The following is a 25,398-nucleotide window of genomic DNA, read 5'->3' as shown; positions in this document are numbered from 1 at the left end:
AAAGGCTGAAAAAAGTGAGAGTCCACAAATTACTATAAAATTCAAACATGCCATTATTTTTCACATTCATTTTATTTCAGTCACTATAGGAGAACTCACAAACTGAACGAAAAATGGAATTCAAGATTCTCTTAGGCATAAATAAACTAATCACTATAATTTTCTTTTTTACTTTATTAATAATATGATAACTGATGTTTATGTAGTGTTTTTAAAGTCTGCAAAGTCTTTTACACACAGTGCCTCATATAAACATCATGATCGCCCCAGAAGATGGTTAATGCAATTGTTATTATGCCAATTTAAGAGATGAGGAAAATACAGACAGAGACTCTAAGTGATCTGCCCAAAATGACACAGCTAATAAAAAATGAGGGCAAAATTTAAAGGTAGTCGTTCTGACTCCAGGTCCAGTACTTTATTCAGGGGAAAAAAAGGCAAAAATGTATGTCTTTGCAAAAACATCTGCTAGATAGAACTTTTACAATTGCCTCCCTATCCTACCATAAAGAATGTAGGCCAATGTGTTTCAGTCACTGCTATTATGTCCAAAACACTCTTGGAGCTGCATCACATAAACCAGGAAGAATCTAAACATTTACATCCAAGGAACACAGCCAAGAGGATGCCCAATAGTCTCAACTTTTGATTCACTGATTCCAAAAATGAAGTACAAATACATATAGAAATTAATGCTCCAAAATTATATTAAAAGGAAAGTATGGACTGAGAAAAGGAAAGGCTAGACTGAGATAATGGGGCAGACAAGGATGGCTAACAAACTGTTAAAACTGTGAAAAATTATCTTGAAGAAAAAGAAATCTAACATCAGTTGTTATAAGAATAATAAAGAAACAGCAGTGACATTTACAACACATAGAATAAAGTTTGAAAGAAGATTCTCAAAATTTAAACAAATATTAAAAGGCTCTTGACAGTATAATTTAAGGAATAATTTTTTTTTAAAGATTAACTACCTTCTAAAATGAGTAGTAGTTTGGTCAAACACTGAGAGAGACAAACAGTGATTTTAAGTGAAAGAAGGAAAACCAGTTTTAAAGGTGTTCTTAGTAACAAGATTTGCAGTTTAATCAAGAAAAAAAGGTGCCAGGTTTAGAACTGTGTCTTTTGCCAAAAAAGAAATCCAGGTTAAATTCATCACTTGACACTATCTGATCTAGAAATAGAAGGAAAAAAAAGAAACTTCTTCACTTTTTTCAACATAATATTCTTGATATATTTAGAAAGGATTACCATTATACATTAAGTCTAAAGTCCAAATTTAAAGTAATGAAAAATGGAATACAAGGACTTCAAAATACCAATGAGAGAAAGAAATAATAGCACAATTTAATGGGAATTGGGAAAAAATACATACCTCCTTTTGTTACCTGAGGTATCTGGCTTAATTAAATAATGTGATTTTGAGTTTTCTTGGTAAATGTTTGTATTTAAGTAAAAGCAGCAAGACAAGGGACATCATAAATAGCTATAATTTTCAAACAATTTATACTTTCCAATTAGCAAGCTGGTATGAATCTCTTACTTCATTATTTGTTATGCTAAAGGAGTTGCAGGAACAAAATTTTGAATTCCCACAATCAATCCATAGACCCCCCCCCCACCCCCACATAAAATACCTTGTCTTATAATTTCCATGCACATCAATATGGCCTCTTCACGTTCACCTCGAGCAAATCGGATATTGGCTTCCCCCATGAGCCCTCTCAGAGCTCTAGGAAGTTTACTACGAGGCCTTTTCTCCTACAGAGGAAAAATGACATTTACATTTGAATATTTAAAGTTCTACTCTTAATTCAGAACACTTTAATAAAACTGGGACATAATAAAATCAAAATCTTACATTTAAAAAGGCAACTTTTCAAGCTCCAGAATTTGAAAGTTGAGACTAAGTAGCTGCAATTTTAACTGACTCACTGATGAACTTTTATCAGAAAAACAGTTTAAAACTCAATTACAGAAGAAAACAAAAAATATCTCCTTAATAGTTTCCAAAGACTAGGGCTTTAACTGGGACAAGGTTTTGTGAACAAAAAATAATTATAAAATAGTTCTGTGTCTGCACATTCACATTTTTTTGGTTTTTTTAAAGCAAACCTTAACGTGGTTAGAATGTTTACAGGTAGGCTTGATTAATGCAAGATTTATTATTTGCATGGCATAAAAGTTAAAATATAGCAAAGACCTGAGATGACACAATCTAAAATAGCTCAGAACTATACATTTTCTTCTCCAGTACAAATTTTCTTATAATCCCAATTTGTTTTTCTTTTAGAATTATATTAACTCCAAATATATTTGCTTTCCATCCTCTGACAGATAATATGAAATCAGCCAACGGACCTAGCCTAGGATAGAGAACTAGAAAGAGGATCTGGTACAGTAGGACATAAGCCCACCTCTTTCCTTCCTGCACCAGAAACTGAATCATTTTTCCCCAAACCTGCCCCCTCCTCAATAGCCTACTGTCGTTAACGGTGTCATCTGCTTAGTCAGTATGCTGAAAATCTCAGGCTCAAACCTTGGACTTCTCTATATCCAATCGAATCCTGTTGTTCCCACAAACATCCAAGTCCTGTTGATTCTGCTTTTCCATTATCTTTCCCAAATGTTCCTTCATTTCCATTCCCACTGCCCCTACCTAGTTCAGAACTTGAATACCTCCTCTACTACATTCCAAGTTCTTTCATGGCAAAGATGATGTAACATTTTTCTTTGTCATCTTCTTCAATACCGTGCCTTGTCATGGCAGGCACATGAATGCTTGTTGCATTTTTTAAATTGAAATTTTTGTTGAATGTGAACCCTATTATGGCAAGTCTCCAGTGCATTTTCATGCACTGAAAATACATGTATTCATTACTGAACCACAACTTTCTCTTCAAAACAAAAACATATAACTACTTGCTTTCATCATTTTCTTGGTCTCTCGATTAAGGACCATTTCCAACACAAATACATCTCCTGCTGTGGGTTGTTCAGGTGTTTCTTCATCTTCTTCCTCTTCTTCTTCCTCTTCTTCATCATCTTCATTCTCTCCAAGCATGGAAGCAAAGACCCTGTGGACTGATTTACTGACTCCATCTGATGTTTCTCCTGGGTAAAGAGAAGCCAAAACCAAACACAACCACTTTGATTTTCAAAAAAAAAAAAAAGGTAGTCATTTCTAAGTGGTTATCTTTACAATCTATTATAGTAGTACTCTACTCATCCAGAGGTTAGACTTCTTCTAGCAATCATAATTATTCAGATTACAATCACAAACTTTTAATTAAGTTGGGGCACGGGGGCGGGGGGGGGGGGCTGTAATCAGCAAAAACAATAGCTTTAGGGGGCAGCTAGGTGGAGCAGTGGATAAAGCACCGGCCCTGGATTCTGGAGTACCTGAGTTCAAATCCGGCCTCAGACACTTGACACTTACTAGCTGTGTGACCCTGAGCAAGTCACTTAACCCCCATTTCCCCCGCAAAAAAAAAAAAAAACAATAGCTTTAAAGCTATACTTTTTTGTTCAATAAGAAAGGCAGTGTCACAGTCAGGCACACAGGTAGACAACTGTGTATGAATTAAGGCAGCCAACTGGAAACAGAACTCAGTGACAACTAAGAGAAGAACTATTGAAAACAAATATAAAAGTATAAGAACTTAGCAGGGTGATAATTTAGTGTAGGAGAAAAAAGCAACAAGCACTTCAATAACCCCTCAGGAGATTTCAGTATTATAGCACAAAACAATAACTGATGTCTGCTTTTTGTTTTGTTTGTTTTTTTAATGACCTGAACCACCAAGAAATAGTTAAATTCTTCTTGATAGCAACTGCTTAAAAAATTAGATAAGGGTGTACATTTTTTAAAGACTTACATAAAAATGGCTAAAATAAGTTTTTGTACTAAAAGTAGTATCAGTTATTTAGATAATTCAACTACATAGAACGCAACATCCTAAAGACATTGGATAAAATCAAATATAATAATGTTTGAGTAAATAAAATGAATACACAAATACAGGAAAAAAGTATATTTTAATTAAAATGTCCGATTTTAATTTTTTATATACTCAAAATCACTCCAAAGTCTAAGAATCACATACTGAAGTATTTAAATGGTTACATTTTTAACAGAAAGGAAGAGAGGCTTTGTGAACAGAGAGCTATGTGACCCCAGGTATGTCTTTTAACCTCTCAGTGTCCCAGGCAACTCATTTGTAAAGACTAGACAAACTACAATGGTAGAACCTATTTATCTGTAGTTCCCTACATTGACGAAATCATAAGTCTGGTTTTTAAAAATTGTTATTTGAACCACAAAGATGTTTTAAATTTTTCAACCAAAGTAAAATGATTATGGCTATTTTAATGAGGGAGGGGGATGCATAAGGGGGAACCAAATCTGTGACTTCATTAGCTTAAAAAAAAAAAAAAACCTAGTAGGGGCAGCTAGGTGGCGCAGTGGATAAAGCACCAGCCCTGGAGTCAAGAGGACCTGAGTTCAAATCTAACCTCAGACACTTACTTACTAGCTGTGTGACCCTGGGCAAGTCACTTAACCCCAATTGCCTCACCAAAAAAAAAAAACCAAAACAAAACAAAACAAAAAACCTAGCAAAGAAACTCCCTCTACCAATCAATACAGATTTGCACCAGCTAATGGTCTCAAAGAGTTGCCAAGGGCATTGAGAAATTAAATAACTTACCCAAGAGAACACAGACAGTATGTGTTGGAGATGGAACTTGAACCTAGATCTTGAATCTCAGGCCATTTCTCTATACACTCCAATACCCTGCCTATCTTATATAATAAGAATGTATTACACTTAAATGATACTGCTAATTATTATAAACCACATTGTATGAGTTTCTAAATTTATAGAGTAATTTTACAATTTCAAATGAAGATACAGGTCAATGACCAAGTCAAGCATCAAAATATATCCTAACTGAAACATCTAACCCAGTTGGGTTATATATGAGTTGGTTTATAATACATTTTATAAACTTTTTCATAAGGTATCATGAACATACAAAAGAGTAGCAAGATTCTAATAGGACAGGACTGTGATTTTCTTTAAATTCATATATTATATTTGGTGTCTTTTGTTAGTTAACAAGACTAGAATAATCAAGTCTCCTCAAAGTTTTCAATAAAATTTTATAAATATAACAAGAAATTAAACTGAAAAGGTTGTTTGATAAACTTCTCCAGGTTAAAGCTACTGATCTCAAAGTAAATCAGAGGGGAGTGGGAGTGAAGGGGAACAATCTGGAACAATTTAGAATTTAGAAGTAGATCTACTCTGGGAGTAAAGATTTAGCTATTAGGCAGAGTTAACCACATACAATTCTTCGATAAAGGGTTTTCGTTAAAGATGGTCTGGAAGCTACCCTAAGAATGCTGTGGTTCAGTCATTCAGTCGTGTCCAACTCTCTGTGACCCCATAGACCATACTATCCATAGGTTTCTATTGGCAAAGACACTGGAGTGGTTTTCCATTTCCTTCTTCAGTGTATTAAGGTAAAGAGAGGTTAAGCGACTTGCCCAGCATCACACAGCTAGTGTCTGAGGCCAGGTTTGAACTCAGGTGCTCCTGACCCTAGACCCAGCATTCTAATCACTGAGCCATCCAGCTGTCTCCTAACCTAAGAATACAGGTGCCTTTTCTTCTATGCACTAGAAAAATATGGCTTCTATAATCCTGAGGAACAGAAATTCCAAATGTAAGAAACATCTCTAAAGATGACCATAAAGCAGATAGAATACTATTATATACTAAGGTCACAAAAATAAACATGATCACTACATATACAGAACATTTACCATCAGATGTTACAGTAATCACAAAATAAACACTTTTATAACTTTTAGTACATAATTTAGATATTAAACCTTTTCAACATACCTTCACTGAAATCTTGGTTCTGAGATTTGATAGAGTCAATTCCAGAAGAAGATGGAACTTCTGAGTCATTTAGATTTTCCTCAGCTAAAACTTTTCCTTTTTCCTGACCAGCCTAGAGAATTTAAAATGTATTAGTCTAGTAAATACACAATTTTTAAAATCTAGCAATTACAAATTTTAAATGATATGCTTGTACTATTTTCTGTTCTTGAACAGAAATTTGTATGTGTGTGTGTGATGGAGACATTAACTTCTAGATATAATTTTTATAGTATCTAGAGTCTCAAAAAGAAAGGGTTTTCTCTTCAGTTTGGGTGACTTTAATGTAAGAGTACAGTGGACAGAAAACTAGGGTTCAAATTCAAACCCACTTCAACTTTGTCAATTTGATCAAGTCTCTAAACCTGTAAACCTTACTTTCTTCATCTCTAAGATGGCATACAATACATGTACTACTTAACTCAAAGGTGTGTTGGGAGGATCAAATGAGATATGTATTTACAGTGCTACATAAATATAAGCTGTCATGCCTATTGTTCATATCATGAAATGTCAGTCCAGTGCATTGGATGAACAATAAATTAGGCCAAGAATTAAATAGGAAGAACTGAATGAGTGGATCACATTTGGAAAACTATACCATGCTTTTAATTCCAGACTATCACCTGCCACAAAGATCCATCTTGTCGATACATATGTTCTCCCACAGACATTAATAACATTGTGCTTATTAAATTTTGCAATATCACAATCTGAGAAATTAAATTCACAGGTGGTTCAATGAAGGGATGGGTGGTGGGTAAAGGTAAATTCTCTTAAATGATGACCTACACTTGGGTATAAGAGACATCACTAAGAAATATATGATCAAATACAAAGAGAAGTCATTCGTGTAGAATTCATAAGGGACACAAGGTGAACACCCTGAATACCCCACTAGTAACCTTGAAACGTTACCAAAAAAAAACAAAGGAAAGCTTCCAGAAGGTGGATCCTTCATGAAACATCTATTAGAAAAACATAGACAAAAATTTAACAAGATAAGAAAGTATAAGTTGTAGTCTGTACAAATACAGACCACAAATCATATTATTCAGTAGATATAAACAACCATGAAAAGATCCTCCTTGTCATTTCATTGATTAAATGTGCGATGCAATTTCCCTAAATGAAAAGGGCAGGAGTTAATATGGTCTCCTGGATAATGAAGATGTATGTTAGATGCTTTTAGAAAGGAGTAACGAAAATGGAAGACTCAGATCTACACCAAGTGAGTAAGAGACACCAAAAATTCTGAGTAAAGACTTCTTCAGGGTGGATTCTCAACAGAAGGTTAAGAGAATTTCTGAGCTGGAAGAACCTTAGAGATGATCTAGTCCAACCCTGTCACAGTACAGGAGGAAACAGATTTAGAGTAAGTAACTTGTCCGCAATCACGACTTAGTGACGGACACCTCCTATTTCCCGCGTCTCCTCCCCGGTTCAGTGCTCTCTCCACACGGTCATCCTCTAAACAAGGATGGGCACCTTCAACAACAAGAGGCGATTCCTGTGCCTCCTCGGGAGAGGAGATCGGGCAGCGAGGAACAGAAGTGTATTTGTATTCATAAATCATTAGCGTTGGAAGATTTTCCAGTCCAACTTCTTCATTTTACAGATAAGAGAAACTGAGGCCCTGGTGGATGAAATGAATTGCTGAATTTCCTAGGGTGGAGATCGGGGCGTAGGATAAGCACTGGACCCGGCATCAAAGGACCGGGCAGTCCCTCCACCTCTCTGAGCCTCGTGCTCCCCCCTCTCTAACACTGGGGCGACCGGGGCAGCCCCCGGATGATCGGTCCCTAAGGCGCCTCCCTGCCTGATACCCCTAAATGGCAGAGACTCAACCCTCCTTCCTCCCAGTCGCGGCCTCTTTCTCCGGCGCCCTCGGAGGAACAGGGCCAAGGCCGCGGGAGGGAGCGAAGAGGGAAGGGAAGGTGGGGAGAGGGGCTGCCCACGGCCGGGCCGGAGCCAGGACCGGGCTTCGACACTCCCCGGGCTCCGAGCAGGGGCCGCCCGCTCTCGGCCTCAGGGGGAGCGGGCGTCCCGGCGGCGCAAGGGCTTCGGCTCACTTTCCTCTCGCGGGTTTTCCTCTCTTCCCTTCGCCTCTCGAACTCCTCAAAGGAGATCTTCCCTTCCAGGTAATCAATCAGCTCGGGGCTGAACCCTGACATGTCCCCGCGGGTCTCGCTCCTCTTAAGGGTAGGGCTCAGGCAACAAAAGTCAAAGACCACCGGCCTCTTCTCTCAGTACCTCCCACTTCCGGAAGAGAACTGACAGCGTCCTCCAGCGAAAGGCGCCCGGCGGCCACGGGAACTACCACGCAAGAGTTCCTAGAGAGTTCCCGCCCTCAGGATGAGTGCGCATTCCAGGCTCGGGGGCGGGGCTTGTTAACTCTAAGGGTAGAACTGATGCATACGAACTGATGCAAAGTGAATGCAAATGCTCACTTGCAGAACCTGGAGAACAAGATGATCAACACAGACTTAGCTACTCTGATCAAGACAAAGATCCAAGATAGTTCCAAAGGACCCAAAGATGAAAAATCCTACCCATCTCCAGAGAAAGAACTGAGGAACTCTGAATGCAGACTGAAGCATACTATTTTCACTTTCCTTATTTTTCTTGCTTTCTTAATTGTGGGTTTGGGGGGGGGCGGTTTGCAATGTGGCTAATATGGAAATATGATTTGCACTGTTACACATGTATAATTGATATATTGCATACCTTCTCAATGGGTAGAAGAGGGAGGGAGAGAATTTGAAACTCGAATGACTGCTTAAAATAAATAAATAAAAAGTAAAGGGAAAAAAGAGTGGTAGGTTGTATAAGCTCAATTCTTTTTTGGAATATAGTCTTCACGGAACAGGGGGAGGGGAGAGGAGGGGGAGTTAATGTTCAAGTAAACCTGGAAAGATAATTGGGATCCAGATTGTGGATGTCATTAAATCCTCTAAACTGAGGAATTTGCATTTGAGTCCTATAGAGAATGGGGAACCACTGAAGGTTCCTGAGCAAGGGAGTAACTATTTTGGCAGCTTTGTGGAAGATAATATGGAGAGAACAGAGACTTGAGACAGAAGACTAGTTAGGAGCCTATTGCAGCATTGTAGAAAAGGTAGTAAGGGTCCTGTGAGTGAAGAACAGAGAGATGTGAGAAGTGTTGTGGAGAAAAAAAATCGAAAGGATTTGTCAACTGATTCACTATGAAGGGTAAAGGAGAGGGAAGAGTTTAAGATAACTTTCAGATTGGCAATCAGCATGTTTAGAAAGATGGTGATGCCTTTTACAGAAATGGAGAAGTGGCTTAAGAGGAAAACAATGAGTTTCCTTTTAGACACTTTAAAGTTTGAAATGACCATGATCCCTCTAGGAGGAACTATCTAACAAGTAGTATGTGGTACAGTAACCAAGTTCAGGAGAGAAATGAGAACTGGATATGTAGTGAGCCAACTATCAGGTATTAAGCACCTACTTTACCATGCTGTGCTGAGCCCTAAGGATACAAAGAAAGGTGTGGGAGGTGGGGGGTGGGAAAAGAGGTATTTACTGCTCTGAAGGAGCTAATAATAGATTTAGGAATAAATCTGAAGTATTTGTAAACCTTGTCCCCAAAGCCCATTGGTATGGAACTCTCTCCTTATTGGTGGATATGAATGCCCTACCCTATATTGGAGGACAGGGAAGGAGTTGATGAGAGACAAGAGAGTTCCAGCCTTTGCAGCTAGGTGGCAGAGTGGATAGAGCACTGGTCCTGAAGTTGGGAGGACCTGAATTCAAATTTCACCCCAGAGACTTACTAGCTGTAACCCTGAGCAAGTCACTTAACCCCAATTGCCTTAAACATCCAGGGCCATCTTCAGTTGTCCTGATATATATATGGATCCAGATGGTTCTGGAGAAGAAAGTGAGGCTGATGGCCTAGCACAGCCCTCCCTCACTTAAATCCAATTCAGTGCAAGTCATGACATCACTTCAATGACATCACCATGAGATCCTCTTCAAGAATGAAGGACAAACAACAACAACAACCCCTTTCACAGCTCTTCAGGGTCAATGTCCTTTGAGACTTTTGGAGCCCTCCTGGCAGGAATTAAAGTCTGTCTTGGAGAAAGGGGTGGAGGGAGGCTAGAGATGTATAGCCACACACAAGGACAGTCCCTTGCCACATGTGGGGATCTCTCCCCTATGCATGTGGGACCCACTCATTCTGTTATGTATTGAAGAGAGCTTGTTGGAGAGGACCTTTAGTTCTTTATTTGTTCAATGGAGTAAAAAAAATTTTAATTAACAAACAATAAACACAGTGAAATTTTGTATTTTTTCAGTCAGTTTTGTGACTGAAGATGCCATCTGCAGTCTGCTGCAGAGAATGACTTGTGAAAATCTGTTCTCATCTCAAATTTTCATAAAAATTGTGTGTAGATATGAAAGTAGGCATATGGGTCAATAGTTACTGATGTGCTCTTGATCATCTTTTTCAATAACAATGCCACCTGTGTTTTTTTTAATCATTTTATATCATTCCTCCTTTCAAATCTCTTGTCAATCAATTCTTTATTCTAAGTCCCATCTCTATTCATTTGGATAGGCTATTCACCAATCCCTGACTGTTGTCCTTTCTCACCTCTACTTCTTGAAACGCCTCAGTGCCTTCAGGTCTGACCTCAGGTACAACATCCTTCAAGAAGTCTTTCCTGATTCCCTCCAGTTGTTAGTGCCTCATCAACCACTTGATATTTATTTTGAATAAATCTTGTGTTTACTTATCTGTGCCCATGTAGAGTATAAATTCTTTCTATGTCATTTTCTTCTTTGAAGACCATGGATGTGGAACATAGCATGTGATGTTGGACTTGGTTAATTTTGCCAAACTGTCTTTTTTCTCTCATTTTTATTCTCTGTTACATGGGATGACTCCCTGAAAGGGCGGGGAGGAGCAATAGTTAGAAAAATGTTAGTCAATAAATAAACAAACAAATAGATAAATGAATTAATAAACAAATGAATGAATAAATAAATAAAAATGTGTTAATTAAATTATAAAAAGAAAAAAATGCCAATTCTTTGAGGGAAGGGACTGTCTTGCTTTTATATTTGTCTCCCCAGAGACTACACAGTGCTGATGCCTAGAAGGGACTCAATAAATGCTTGCTGCTTGATTGATCAAAATGAGTCAGAACAAGCAAAAATTTGAAATTTCCAAAATGGATCCTGAGAAAGCACAGATCTTTTAGAGATAAGCAACCTGGAGGCACTGTTTTTATTTGCTTTCTAAATAAATTAATCTTATTTCATATTGAAATCATGCTTAGGTTTATGCCCATTAGGCATTTAATGGGTGCATTTAATCGATTTTTAATATTTTTAATTATTTTTGGTCTGTTTTGTGGGGCATTAAGAGTTAAGTGACTTGCCCAGGGTCACACAGCTAGTTAGTGTTAAGTGTCTGAGGTCGGATTTGAACTCAGGTCCTCCTGACTCCAGGGCCGGTGCTCTATCCACTGCGCCACCTAGCTGTCAGCTAGGCCCTGGAGTCAGGAGGACCTGAGTTCAAATCTGGCCTCAGACACTTAACACTAACTAGCTGTGTGACCCTGGGCAAGTCACTTAACTCTTAATGCCTCACTAAAAAAAAAAAATTAAATTGCATCTTTTCATTGCACAAGTTAATCAGAATGTAATGCCATGGGTTGGTTGGTTTTTATTCTGCCCTGCTTTCATTGTTGTCTAGAACTCCTGCTTGTGGAAATGCTTTCCTTATTTGAAACAATTTACATGTAATATAGTCTTAGAGAGACACAGAGAAGTAAACTGATTTGCTCAGTATCACACAGTATTGTGCATAAGAAGCCAGCCTTCAACCTAGGCTTTGTTGCCTTGAAGTCCAACCCTCTATCTGTTACATCAGTTTGCTAGCAAAAGGACAAAGAGGGGGCAGATAAGTGGCACAGTAGATAAAGCACTGGCCCTGGACTCAGGAGGACCTGAGTTCAAATCTGGCCTCAGACACTTGACACTTACTAGCTGTGTGACCCTGGACAAGTCACTTAACCCTCATTGCCCCACAATTTTAAAAAAACACACAAAAAGGGAATTTTTCTGACTATGCTTTATATCTATCCAAATGCAAAAAAAGAGATTTTTTTTTAAATGAGACTTTGAGAGATTAAGCAATTTGCTATGGGTCACAAGGCTAATAAACATCTGTGGCAAGTTTAAATTTGTTTTCCAGTACTCTGTCCACTGTGCCACTTGGCTACAAACATAATCATATAATCCCATTCTTTTCTGTGATTAGGTCAGTGAAAGATCAACTGTTTTATATTTAAACATCCCAGATGCCTTCCATTTGCTTGACTTCCATAACATTGCTTTCACCTGGTTTTCCTCTTATCTGCCTGCTTTGTCTTCTCAGTTTCCTTCACTGGATCTTGATTAATCTTCCACCTGCTAGGTGGAGGAGTCCCCCAGGGCTCCACTTTGGGACCTCCTCCTCTCTTCATATGTACTCCCTTTCTTCAGGATTCTCCTGTGGGTTCAAATAGGCAATTAGGTGGTGTAAAAAAGATTGAAAGCTGAAAGACCTGAATTCAAACGTAGCCTCATATACTTACTAGCTCTATGACCCTGGACAAGTCACAACTTTTGTCTGCCTCAGTTTCCTCAACCATAAAATGGAGATAATAATAGCAACAACCTCCAGGGTTGTTGTGAGGATCAAATGAGATAATATTTCTAAGGCATAATCTATAATATGTTTTAGCTCAGTGTCTGGCATATAGCAGGTGCTTAATAAATGCTTATTTCCATGACTCAAGTTTGATCTCAATACACATCTATGTGTTCTCCATCTCTCTCTCTTGAATTCCATTCGGACATGTCCATCTGCCTCCTGGATATCTCCAACTGATGACCTGAAAGCACTGAAAACTCACCATGTCCAAAGTGACATGAGCTCAGTATCTTTCCCCTTAAGCTCTCTTTTCCAAACTTACTCATTTCTGTAGAGGGTACCACCAATCTCCCATTCACCCAAGTTTAAGGCTAGAAAATAATCTTTGATTCATCTATTTCTTTCACTACACACCTACTTTCAATCAATTGCCAAAGACCTATCAATTCTACTTCTAGAACATCTCTTGCATCCATCCCCTTCTACCCACTTATGTGCCTACTATCTTAGTTCAGGGCCCACCCCAGTATTTTCCCTTTCAAATCCATCCTCCAAAGAGTTGTCAAAATAATTTTCTTATGGTACAGGTTTGATCGTGTTACTCTCCTATTAAAAAATTTTCATTAGCTCCCTATTGCCTAAAGCATAAAATACAAACTAGGTGGTGTAATGGATAGCGTATGTGACTTGGAGTCAGATGTACCTATATTTGAATCCTGCCTCAGACATTGGCTATTGTGGGAATTTATTCTGATTTGGGGACCCTGCCTTTGGGCTGAGATTAAAAAGCATTAAGCCCTCAGGGGGGTTTTCTGTGTAAGAGGGGCTGGTGCCCCTTCCCCTCTGCTTCAGCAGTGAGCAGAGAAGCCCATGGGCCTTAGAAAACACTGGCTGGGCAGACAGCTGGGGAAAGCTTCAGCTCCCTCCACCCTGAGGGGAGCTTCCCCAGAGATCCCAGGCTTGTCCTGCCAGGCCCCAGGCACACAGCAGAGGGCATAGGCCCCTCGAGCCCCAGGTGTGGTATCCACAGGACACTCAAGCCCCCCCAGCCACAGCCCTAATGCATCGAGGGGATTAGCTTGGCATGTGCGGGGGCGCAGGGAGACTAAGGTTTGAGGGGGAGAAGGAAGATATATATCGGGGAAGACGGACAGAAAGGGGATGCCAGAGGACTAAGAGAATGCAAGGAGGTCTGTGAGAGAGATGCAGGGGTTCAGCATGACAGTACAGAAAGGGGGTTCACAAAGGAGACTGAGCAGGAGAGGACAGGCAGAAAGAGGTCGCTGGCAAACTGACAGAGCAAGTAGAGAAGACGCAGGGGTTCAGTGCGGCAGTACAGAGAGGAAAGTTAGATGGTAAGGGGTGTCGACAAAGTGAAAGGGACTTGGAGTTAGAAGAAAGCAGCTGAGCAGTGAAAGTGAAGCAGGGGAGCTGGAGTGAAGGAGAAAAAGAGTGAAGGTTGGAGAGGACTGGAGGTGAACAGGTCCAAACAGCATATACCCTCAGGCAAGAGGCAGCAACAGACCCTTATTATATTAAAAGCAGTCAGCATTTCTTATCTCTTACATTTATTTTTATAAATAAACCCTGCTTTGATTATTTAATTAAGAGGCTTCTTAATTGTTTGCTTATCAATTTGGGAGTGGAGCCATGTGGAGAAATTTTTAAAAGGCCCTAACATATTGGCTTAGGAAATTAATAGCAGTCAGGTAGCCAGCTAGTCAAAAGTCCCCAGATTAGTCCCCCCTAGTTAGCTAAAATATTCTTACATTTGAATGGCTACTGCGAAGGGACTTATGACCCAATTATAATTTTTCATATAGATATAATTTTCATATATGTCCAGTTATATAATTTTTCAGATTAGTAGATATAGTTTAAAAAAAATTTTTTACACTATGAAGCCCTGAGCAAATCTCTCAGACTCATCTTTCTCATCTGTGAAAGAGGGACAACCTATCTCCCATGACTATTGTGAAGATCAAATTACATCATGTATGTAAAGTGCTTTGCAAATCTTAAAATGCTATAATATTATTAGTATTACTATTTATCATCATCATTATTATTTATTACTATTACTATTATCATTTGCTGTTAGCTCATCCTAACATTTTAGACCTTCCACAGTCTAGCTCAAACCTACTTTTCCAGACTAATCTCACACTACTTCCCTTCTCACTCTCAATGGGATTGTCTGCTGTCTGTTCCCTGCACTTGACCTATCATCCCCTACCTCCATACATTATTTATAGCTTTTCTTTTTAAATTTTATTTTCCTTGTTTTAATGAACAAAAATCCATTTTTTCTCCCTTCCCCTCCTCTTCCCTGATGAAAGAGAAAGAAAACAAAACCCTTTATACAAATAGGCATAGTCAGGCAAAACAAATTCTCATAGTGAGCCTGTCCAAAAAACATGTGACTCCATCTGCACCCTGAGTATTGACCTTTCCTGACCTCACCTCTCTCTCTGTCTGGTGGTTAGTAGCATGTTTCACCAGAGTCTTCTGGAACCATGGCTGGTAATTGTGTTGATCAGAGTTCTTAAGTCTTTTAAAGTGGTTTGTCTTTATAATGTTATTGTATAAATTGCTCTCCTAGTTCTGCTCATTCCACTCTGCTATACAAGTCTTCCCAGGTTTCTCTGAATCTGTCCAACTCTGTGCATCTGTCCAAGACAGACGGGTTGTTTTATCTTTGTTTTAGTAGCCTCAGCCTTCTCACCACAGTGCCTTCATTTGTTGAGTTGCTTTGACAAAAACACTGCCAATTACAGATACATGGTTGTGTAGTTTCTTACAACATCTCCTCATGAAAGAAATTTACAAGATTATGGTGTTTTGATAGCCTGGTTTGTCGTGATATATTAGGAAAAGCACTAGGCTTAAAAGTCATGAGAGCAGAAATTCTAGTTTTAGCATTGCTATTTCCTTGTTGTATTCCCTGGACAAGTCACTTAACGTCACTTTGCCTCTGTTTCCACATCTGTAAAGTTAGGGTTTGGAATCTCTAAGCTTCCTTCCATGTTTCTTATTCTTTGGTTCTAATGTTCTAAAATGGTCTAATTTGCTAAATGATTCTAATGTTCTAAAAGTCTCACCTAGATTGTTCAAGGGGGGAAAAAGCTAATAAAGGAATTTGAAGTTGTCCTTAATAACTGCACGGGGTAAAAACAAATAAAATGGTTCAAAGAAAGAAAAGAAACTGTGACAAAGTTTCTTCTTCACTAACTTATTTATTACTGATATTGAATGTTAGCTATCCACAAAAATACTATAACTGAAAAGTACAGTAATGATGCTAATTTCCATAGCAGTTTAAATTTAGTCACTGACTTTGTGATGCAGACAAACACTTGTACATTACTGGTATCACTTTGAAGATGGGGAGAGGAAAGGAATTGAGAGAAATCTTGGAGAAAATGATCGTGGTATTAAAAATTACTTTGTATCAGAAATATGACATTTAGTCACATGAAAATGAAAAATGGATATTCAGGGTGAGGGTACAGACTAGGCAGGATTAGGTGGAAGGAAAGGAAAAATCTCTACCAAGATTTAGCCTCTCTCTACTTCTAGTCTGGCACACACTGTATACTACCTGGGGAAGAAGCAAACTTACAGGTATCTGACATACTTAATCTGGTCACATGTTTTGCCTTCCAACAAAGGTGTGACATGTTTTTGTTTTTTTAGTGAGGCAATTGGGGTTAAGTGACTTGCCCAGGGTCACACAGCTAGTAAGTGTTAAGTGTCTGAGGCCAGATTTCAACTCAGGTTCTCCTGAATCCAGGGCCGGTGCTCTATCCACTGCACCACCTAGCTGCCCCTAAAGGTGTGACATGTAATACAAAGGACATATATAAACGCAAAAGCCATCATATAATAGAGGGAAAAACTGTGACTTCCATGATTTCCCATTGGCCTTTATTCACTTTCTAATTTACCCAATTTGCATTTTAGGCTGTTTGTGGATATTGTGTAAATATGAATTATTTTGAGTCATATTCTGCAGATAGAATATGTCATCTTTTCAGAGCAGTAATCAGAATCAATCAAGGGCATGCTAGAGCCAGCTTGAACTGGCTTATGAGAATCCATTTTTAAATTTCCATTGTGAACATTTACACCTCAAAACTCAGTAAATACTACAAACTGGGGCTTGACTTATTGAGTTTATCATCTACATTTATGAAAATTATGGAGAAAGTGTTCATAGTGTAGTTTAAAGTGAAAAGTGTGACTTGTGGACAAACTCTATCACCAGCGTTTAACAATACACAGTTGAGTCAAGTTTAACATCAAGGGAATTAAAATTCCATATTGTATATGTTCAATGATAACACAGTAAAGTCTCTTTAGACTTGGGAGCTAAAGAGATAATAAACACAAAAGATAACATGAATTTCTTTATACTTGTCAACCAAAAACATTTTAGGAACTTGTGTTTTCTTGGACTTTATGGCATACTTATAGCCACAGCAAGAGAACAAAAACAAAAACAAAAACCAAACACAATTCTCCATAGCTATTTAAAAAAAAAAACTTGGCCTGTGATTTCTTCAGTGTGGGAATCTTTCAGGGACCAACTAACTCCCTCTTGCCCATTCAGACAGGGGGCTAAGTGATCTGTCAATTAGAGTCTTAGAGAATTGTAAATTTTCTCATCTACCTTTATGGTCATCAAAAACCACACTCAGTGAGTGTACAAGTATGTCACATGTAGCCAGATGATTACTCCATGTACAGAGGTGGAATAAAAACCATTATGAAGAGTCAGATAAGAGTGGGTGCAGGGGCCAGAAGTAGGGAAGGTCAGCCATATCCTCTATTCATTTTTTTTCTATTGAGAAGATTAAAAATAACCACCTGAAAGAAGAAAACACACATGTCATAAAAGGAGAACTCATCAGGAATCTTTGCATTAACATAAATAACAAAAATAATTGAATGAACATCCTTTAAAAAAAAAGTATTCAGGGGCAGCTAGGTGGTACAGTGGATAAAGCACCAGCCCTGGATTCAGGAGGACCTGAGTTCAAATCTGACCTCAGACACTTGACACTTACTAGCTGTGTGACCTGGGCAAGTCACTTAACCCTCATTGCCCTACCAAAAAAAACCCCAAAAAACACAAAAGTATCCATTTTCGATCTGTGATTTTGGAGCACAGATAAGTTGACATCACAACCTAGAATGAATCCTTAGTTATTCCGCAAAAGCACGCTCACTGTATAATTAGCTTTACTTTGATACAAGAGAGCTTTTATGAAGCAAGAATAATCTGTAAATGTTTCTAATACAAAACCGAAATATATCAATCAGGCTAAAGGTGGAAAAAAATGGAACAAAAAATGTCATAGGGCCAACTGGGAGAGAAATGCCAGGTTAGTCCTCCATAGCATTTCCTGGTTGCTATTATGGAAAAGTCTGCCATTTCTGGGCACAGTTTACTCAATGTCAAAGAATTCATGCAGAAGAGAAACTTTATAAATGGAATAAGTGATAGGCCTATCCAATAAAAACAAATAGGCACAATGAGCATATCTGACAATGTATGCCTCATTCTACACCTGTAGCCCACCACTAGTAGGAAATAGATTGGACATTTCAAAAGTCTTAGTGCAGGTTTAAGGTTTCATGTCAGTTTGTTTTTCATTTCAAAATTCTATCTAGGTGTCTTCACTCAGTTTTATAGTGTATAAAATGGGTACTTATACTAGATAAATGTACATATCTCCTTGAGATGTATGGCATTGTGGCTAGAGGACTGGACCTGGAATCAGGAAGGCCTAAATTCAAATCCTACCTCTGGCAGTGTGACCATAAGCAAGTAAGTTATTTAACCTCTCAGCCTCAGTTTTCTCATCTGTAAAATGGGGATAATGATGCCCACAGTATTTGCGGGAAGCTCAATGAGGTCATATATATAAAACACTCTGTAAAGTTTAAGGTTAATTATAAATGTCCATTATTATAATTACCATGAAGTTTGATGTAGTCTGTTTTCTCAGTCTGTCAGAGGTATGGAGAGCAATTTGAATCACAATGTAACTCCTTTCATGACCATTTTTTTCTACCTTGGTGCCTCTTTGCAATGTCACTGAATAAATATTCTGCAAAGAACTTTTATTAGTCCCCTTTAGTACTTTCCCTCTGAGATTATCTCCACTTTCTCCTGAATATATCTTGGTACATAGTCATTTACATTTTATCCCCTCCATTAGATTGTGAACTCCTTGAGCGCAGGCACAATTTTACCTTTCTTTGCGCTCAGTGAAGCACTTGGCCCACGGTTGGCACCTAATAATTCCTGATTTGATTTGATAAATTGTTGATTTGACAACAGAGTAACATCAGTGTGCTGTTATGTGCCATACCTGCCTTTTGGGCACATGCAGTTGGGGTCAGAGTGTTGAAATGACGGGGTAATTGTAGACTAGCAAGAGGTTGATATTCACATCTCAAATGCAAACGTTTTTTAAAAGTTTAATTAAATTAACCATTTATAGGACAATTAACTAATTTTGTTAAGAAAAATTGACCCAATTAATTAGACATATTTAAGGAAAATGTCACACTAGAACCCAATATGTTATGACTCATCATATATTAAAGTATTTTGTTTTTGTTCCAGACCTGTGAACTAAGCAATGTCAGGGAAATCCAGGTGTACAAACTCCCTCCATTCATACAGATCAACAACTCATCCAAAACTTATTGTCTCATAGAGTTGCCTGGGACACTGAGAGGTCTTGTGACTTGTCTGTGCTCATATAGCTAATATGTATAAAAAGTACAACCTGAACCCAAGTCTTCCTAATCCAAGACCAGCCTTCCATATCTACTATGCCACCATGCCTTTTATTATATATTGCAAAATCAAATCATATTCCCTGAAAAAAACAACTTCATGCAATAAAAGTCTGATATAACACTGTTAGTCTATTAGGTTATATTGGACTTTGCTCTCTCCCTATGTTAATTATGGTTTTTTTACGGAACACATGTATTCATTCAGGAGTGTCATATATTATATAATGAGAAGTTCTTGGCATGTCAGTCTTTTTAAGGCCCAATTACATAGGCCTTTCACTGAGGTCAGTTTGTGAGCCTTAAAGAAGAATAATAGTATAATTTTTTAAAAGTCACTGCTAAGGGGCAGCTAGGTGGCACAGTGGATAAAGCACCAGCCCTGGATTCAGGAGGACCTGAGTTCAAATCTGGCCTTAGACACTTGACACTTACTAACTGTGCAACCCTGGGCAAGTCACTTGACCCCAATTGCCTTACAAACAAACAAACAAACAAAAAGACATTAAAAGTCACTGTTAAGATCCCAAACTATATTTATAACAAAAATCCTATACCATTTCCACAAATGAGAAAGTTCAAACCGAAGACCAAGTCATATATTTGGCAAAAGGAGTTGTCTTTACATCTTTTGTTTTCTTCTTGGAAATGGTTCAGTTAAATTGTCCTAGTACTCAATTTTATTTATTCCCTTTAATTATGTTTTTCTATATTACTAAGGTAAAGAGTGTGATACACTCCTCAAAAAAAAAAAGTAACTGATTCTTCTTGTTTTTCAAAAAATATTTTGCTAAGTGCATTTCAGTATTATTAGTTCCCTTGGTAATCCAGTGTATTTCATTTTATGGATTTAAAAACATTATTCTGAGAAGGTGTTTATAGGTTTCAGCAATCTGTCAGTAAATTATTTCATTAAATTATTAAATGATTATTTCTTTAAATTATGTTTTCTATATTATTAAGTGTGTGCCCCACTCAGAAAAAAAAAAAGTAGCTCTAAAAAAAGTCTTCTTAATGGTTCTTAACCTGAGGTCTGTGAACTTTTTTGTTTTTGGTGAGGCAATTGGGGTTAAGTGACTTGCCCAGGGTCACACAGCTAGTAAGTGTTAAGTGTCTGAGGCCGGATTTGAACTCAGGTCCTGACTCCAGGGCCGGTGGATACACTGTGCCACCTAGCTGCCCCAGTCTGTGAACTTTTAAAAAACATTTTGATGGCTGAATTTCAGTATAATTTGTTTCCTTTGTAATCCTATGTATTTTGTTTTATGCATTTAAAAGCATTATTCTGAGAAGGGATCCATAGACTTCACCATAGTATCAAAGGAGTCCATGACACACAAAAAGGTACACCCCTGCCCTAAGACCTGATATATTTCATCATACTTAAGAATGCTATTTAGAGTTATCATGCTATTATTTTAATACATTTCTATACACACAAATATTAAAATATTAAAATCAGAAATCCCTTACATTTTTAAAACTAGACTGTAAATTATCTTACTCAAGTACAACTAGATTAGGTCTTAAAGATAATGATAATAATTAACAATGTCAACTTGTTCTTGAAGGGAGAAAAAGTGCTCTTCATACAAGTATTATCATTGTCCCTTTTATATGATGGATCTTCATGTGCTTACTGTGATTGCGAACAAAATGCTCATTTTTACCTGAGCAGAGTTTCAGCCTCTGAAGTAATTGGAAAAGGAGTTTTTCTGCTCCTCATAATCTGCAAATGCAGAAGAAATGGCATCCGAATGGAAAGAGGAAGGCCAAGGTTTCTCGTTGTTTATGTAGAAAGATTTTGGAAATTTCTCAAGATCAAGACCTCTTCTCAAAAAATATGCCTGCAGAGTTCTGAAAAACTGAATAAACAATGAACACTTTCAAAAATTTGTGCCAAATATACACTTCAACAAGTGTGGTTCCCCCCTCTTTTTCTCTGTGTTCCTAAAATCAATTTAGTGCTTAAAAGGAACAAAATATATAGCAAAAATACAATACATGCAATAGATTTTATTTATGTATTTATTTATTTTTTACCAATTTTCATTCTCTATCACATCTTTCTCTTCCATTTTCCTGTATATCTTAACCCCACACATGATGCCTACTACAATTTGGCCTAGGCACCCTCTGAACTCCCTCATAGCTCCATGATTCTGAGATTCAAGTGGCAGAAATATGGAGGTCAATCAAGCAATAAGAATTCATTAAGTACCTACTATGTGCCAGGCACTAATGAAATGGCCCTTACCCTAAAAGAGTTCACATTCTATTGGGGGAAAGAACATGTACATAAATAAATATGCACAAAATATATCTGAAATGAATACAAGAATAGTGGGGGGGGTGCTATAGAAAAGACTAAGGGGATCAGGAAAAGAGTCATTTAGGATTTGGCATTTGAGTGGAGCTTTGAGCAATACAGGTCATTTAAGAGCACTACAATGCTGGAGTAAATTATTCTCATTGTCAGTACCTGTGACTATTGAAATAGATGTTAACTTGAACTTCAGAGTTATCAGAATTTTGAATCTCTCTATGGCAACTGCTAACAAAGGTATAAATTAGTACCATGTGTGAGAGCTTTTTTCAGACTTGGATTTTTCAATGTCCTCTAGTATGTGAACCCCAAAGACCTGTGAGATGTTTTCAGTTCTTGCCAAAAATCTTCCACTGTTACATTTTTGCATCCTTTTCTCTAGAAAGTGCATATGTATGCATATGTATATAAATATAGAGAAATATACATGCACATATTTTAAAATTCCATTCTATTCACTGTATTTACTCATTTTAGTGAGGCCTCATTTGCTCTTTTATGTAGTCATCATATTTTCGCTATGACTTTACATTTGAAATATTGCCTGGTAACTAATGAAAATAAATGTGCTATCAGTTTTCAAATTGTCTATTGCATGGGCATATGAAAACTTCTTTTTATCATCAGAGAAATCTAATCTGGGTAGGAAGCAAATTGCCTAATCTGGTCTTAATTTTGTGTTTGTAATTGAAATCAAGATTATATATATGATCATCTCCACTCAAGAAAGAAAAAACAACAACAACAACAATAACAACAAAAGAACACATTGAAATTGACCTTTGGAGCCACAGAAAAAAAATCAGCCAGCAAGAGCAAATACTAGCTAGATGCTAGTGGAACAATCTCATCACCTCAGTGGTTACTTGACATCTATCACCACTGCTCTTAACCAGAATTCATAATGCAGTGTATACAGAGAACAGTGCCTATTACTGCCTTCAGTCACAATGAGATTGTCTTACCAGGTCTCTGTTTGTGGGATTGTCTAGTGGTTTCCATTTCTCCTCTCCTTTCAGTGGGGCTCCTTCACTCTGCCTTACTGGAATAAGTACTATGCATAGAGGCAGCAGAAGCATCACCCTGGACATGCTGAGAGATGCAAAGACTGTAAAAAAGGAAGGATGAGGGAAAGGCAGGTGGTTACAGAGTCAGTCAGAGGGAAAGACGGGAATTAGTAGGGAAAGTTAAGAAGAGGGAAAATAGGAGGACAAGAGAAAAGGAGAGAGAAAAAAGGAGGGAGGGAGGAAAAGGTAGAAAAAGGGAGGGAGGGAGAGAAAAAGAGAGAGAGGGAGAGAGAGAGAGGAAGAGAGAGAGAGAGAGAGAGAGAGAGAGAGGAGTACATTAGTCCCTGGAGAACTTTTCACTTGCAAAAGAAGAATAAACATCCAGATGTTTAGCTTGAAGTAGTCCAAGAAAAGAAAGGAATTAGGAAAATGCAAAAAAAACTTGACTGTGCCTTTATTCTCCCTTCTCCACTACAAGTCCTCTCCAAAAATTGTTCTTTTAAAGGAATAAATCCAGCCCAGATCATGATATCTCTCCCTTGCAGACCATGGAGCCTGAGAAATCCAAGGAGCACAGATGTATAGGATGCATACAGACTTGGGAAGCCAAAAACATCACTCAGAAAATGCCAAACTGTTTTCTCCTATAGGACAGGAAAGAAAAGTCACACACATGTAGAGTTAAAAATCAAGCTTACCAGAGAGTTTGCCTTTGCCTGGCCCTTTGTCTGTTATTCTGCCTGCAATCTGCAAGCAGAGTTGTCTGTACTTATATCTCTAGTGGACTAGCTGTGGGTGGGTGTCACTGACGTTAGCAAGGGGAGTTAAAAAATAAAGTAATGATTCCATTTTTATCCATGACAAAAAGACCCTTGAGAATCTGATCCTTAAGGTACTTCAATGATAACACAAAATCCATTTGCTTTAGGAACTCAGCACACACCCCTAAGAGCCATGGAACATTTTATGTGGACTGGGCAAAAAATAAGAGACAAGACAGAGAGTAAAGCTTTTCCCTCCCTTTCTAAAATTAAAGAAAAATTTATCTATGCTGAGGCTAGAAATCTGATAATGATTTTCCTAACAAATAGAATGCTCTTTTCAAGATACTAGCATTTTTCAAAGAAGCGGTATTTTTTTTAAACTAAAACATCTTTTGTTAGAGACTAAATTATTATTTTCAGTCCATGAGGTATTGAGGACAACAAGAAGTTTTTACAGAGTTTAATAATAGGCATAACATTATGCTAATAAATGAAGTAGTTAGATAGGAGAAAGCCATTTGTGCCTAGATATTTGCTACCTTTAAATTATTCTTACTGTGTTCTATAACTTGTAGAGAACTACTTTTTGACTTCATAATTGTAATTTTAAAGCAAATATTTTATTTTTGGAGAAAAGGCTGTGGTTTAAATGCTTGAGGCCTTGAATGTCAGCATCTAAAGGAACTACAATACAATGCAGTAAGATAATATCCTCTTGGTGGTAGCTACTCAGATAGTGGTCTTGGAGGCCCTTCATTCCAAATACTATGTCCGTGTTTTACCTACCAGTGCTACTCTAAGGCAAGTAAGTGGTACAGTGGATAAAGTGTTAGACCAAGAATCATGGAGACCTGACTTCAAATCCAACCTCAGATTCTAATTAGCCATGTGACCCTTGACAAGTCACTTAATTTCTGTCTTCCTCAGTTTCCTCTTATGTAAAATGAGGACAATAATCGCACCTACCTCTCAGAGTTGTTGTGAAGATAAAATGAGATATTTGTAGAGCATTTTGTGAACCTTACGACACTATATAAATGCTAGTTATTGTTATCATTACGTATATCAAATGACACCCAACAGAAGAGTGTCTTTGGATCTCACCTGTTTCCTTTGCTCACCTTCTAAAAGTAATTCACAGCTGTTGAAAGTTGTTTGTTTTTGCTATCTAGAATACAGTTATCCCTTCCACATCATGACTTTCCCCATCAGCATAAGAAAATAAATGGGAATTTTGGGGGAGTTTTGTGGAAGCTGCAGGCAACATACAAAGGCCAGCAGATCACACAGAAAAAATTTTAAAACTCAGAAATACATAAAATATATGTATAGCATTTGTATAATATTAACCCAAATTTTATAATAAATTACTGTAAACACCCCATAAAAGAAAAAGAAAAAAATTCAGACTTCTTCTCTGGTATAAAGAGAAGGCCAAAAAATTTTATGAGGAATTTCCAGATCATAGGAGCTCTGTTCCCCTAACCCCTGAGATGTGGAAGGGATAACCATATATACCTTATGGAGTAATCTATGGCCAATAGAAGTGGCCTGAAAAATCCTAGAGAGCTAGGATACAGGTTTTCAGGAAAAGACACCTAATTTTCTGCCGAACGAGGTGTTGTTCATCCTTCAGACTTCATGAAAATGAGTTTAAATAGCAATTGTTTTCTGTTCAGGCCAGAAACTTTGAGGGTCTTCCCCTTCCAAACTGATATTTTTGTGATGATAAATTAGGCCATCTTTTGTCTCAATTCTTACCTAGCCAAACAAGGTAAGGAACAGGTGGTTATTCTTTGTATAGGGTTAGATTTTGTGACCCTATAGTAACTCCATCAATAGCAGGATAAGAATGGAT

At 37.8% G+C, this 25,398-nt stretch overlaps 2 protein-coding genes across 2 annotated transcripts in view; both read right to left on the bottom strand.

Moving 5' to 3' along the window:
- Nucleotides 1-8,259, bottom strand: part of GTF3C3 (general transcription factor IIIC subunit 3) — a 47,866-nt gene extending 39,607 nt beyond the window's left edge. The window contains 4 exon segments of the mRNA XM_043997954.1: nucleotides 1,641-1,764; nucleotides 2,930-3,117; nucleotides 5,916-6,027; nucleotides 8,027-8,259. Of these exon segments, the coding sequence (XP_043853889.1) occupies nucleotides 1,641-1,764; nucleotides 2,930-3,117; nucleotides 5,916-6,027; nucleotides 8,027-8,128 (526 nt within the window). The 5' untranslated portion in view covers nucleotides 8,129-8,259.
- Nucleotides 8,260-17,013: 8,754 nt separating this feature from the next.
- On the bottom strand, nucleotides 17,014-23,509 carry C3H2orf66 (chromosome 3 C2orf66 homolog). The gene is made up of 4 exons (XM_043990611.1): nucleotides 23,475-23,509; nucleotides 22,735-22,877; nucleotides 21,114-21,308; nucleotides 17,014-17,499 (listed from the first exon to the last, which is right to left on the bottom strand). Exons 2-3 carry the CDS (start codon nucleotides 22,858-22,860, stop codon nucleotides 21,126-21,128), a joined length of 309 nt encoding a protein of 102 aa, XP_043846546.1. The 5' UTR covers nucleotides 22,861-22,877; nucleotides 23,475-23,509; the 3' UTR covers nucleotides 17,014-17,499; nucleotides 21,114-21,125.
- Nucleotides 23,510-25,398: the final 1,889 nt, after the last annotated feature.

This window comes from Dromiciops gliroides, chromosome 3 (assembly GCF_019393635.1).
Source record: "Dromiciops gliroides isolate mDroGli1 chromosome 3, mDroGli1.pri, whole genome shotgun sequence".
NCBI lineage: Eukaryota > Metazoa > Chordata > Mammalia > Microbiotheria > Microbiotheriidae > Dromiciops > Dromiciops gliroides.
Note: the sequence above shows the minus strand (reverse complement) of the source record. Positions and strands in the feature narration are given on the sequence as shown.

Coding starts and splice junctions, on each gene's coding strand:
- C3H2orf66 (XM_043990611.1), bottom strand. CDS start 22,860: ATGTCCAGGGTGATGCTTCTGCTGCCTCTATGCATAGTACTTATTCCA. Junction 21,309..22,734: donor ATCCCACAAACAGAGACCTG/GTAAGACAATCT, acceptor TTGTTTATTCAG/TTTTTCAGAACTCTGCAGGC.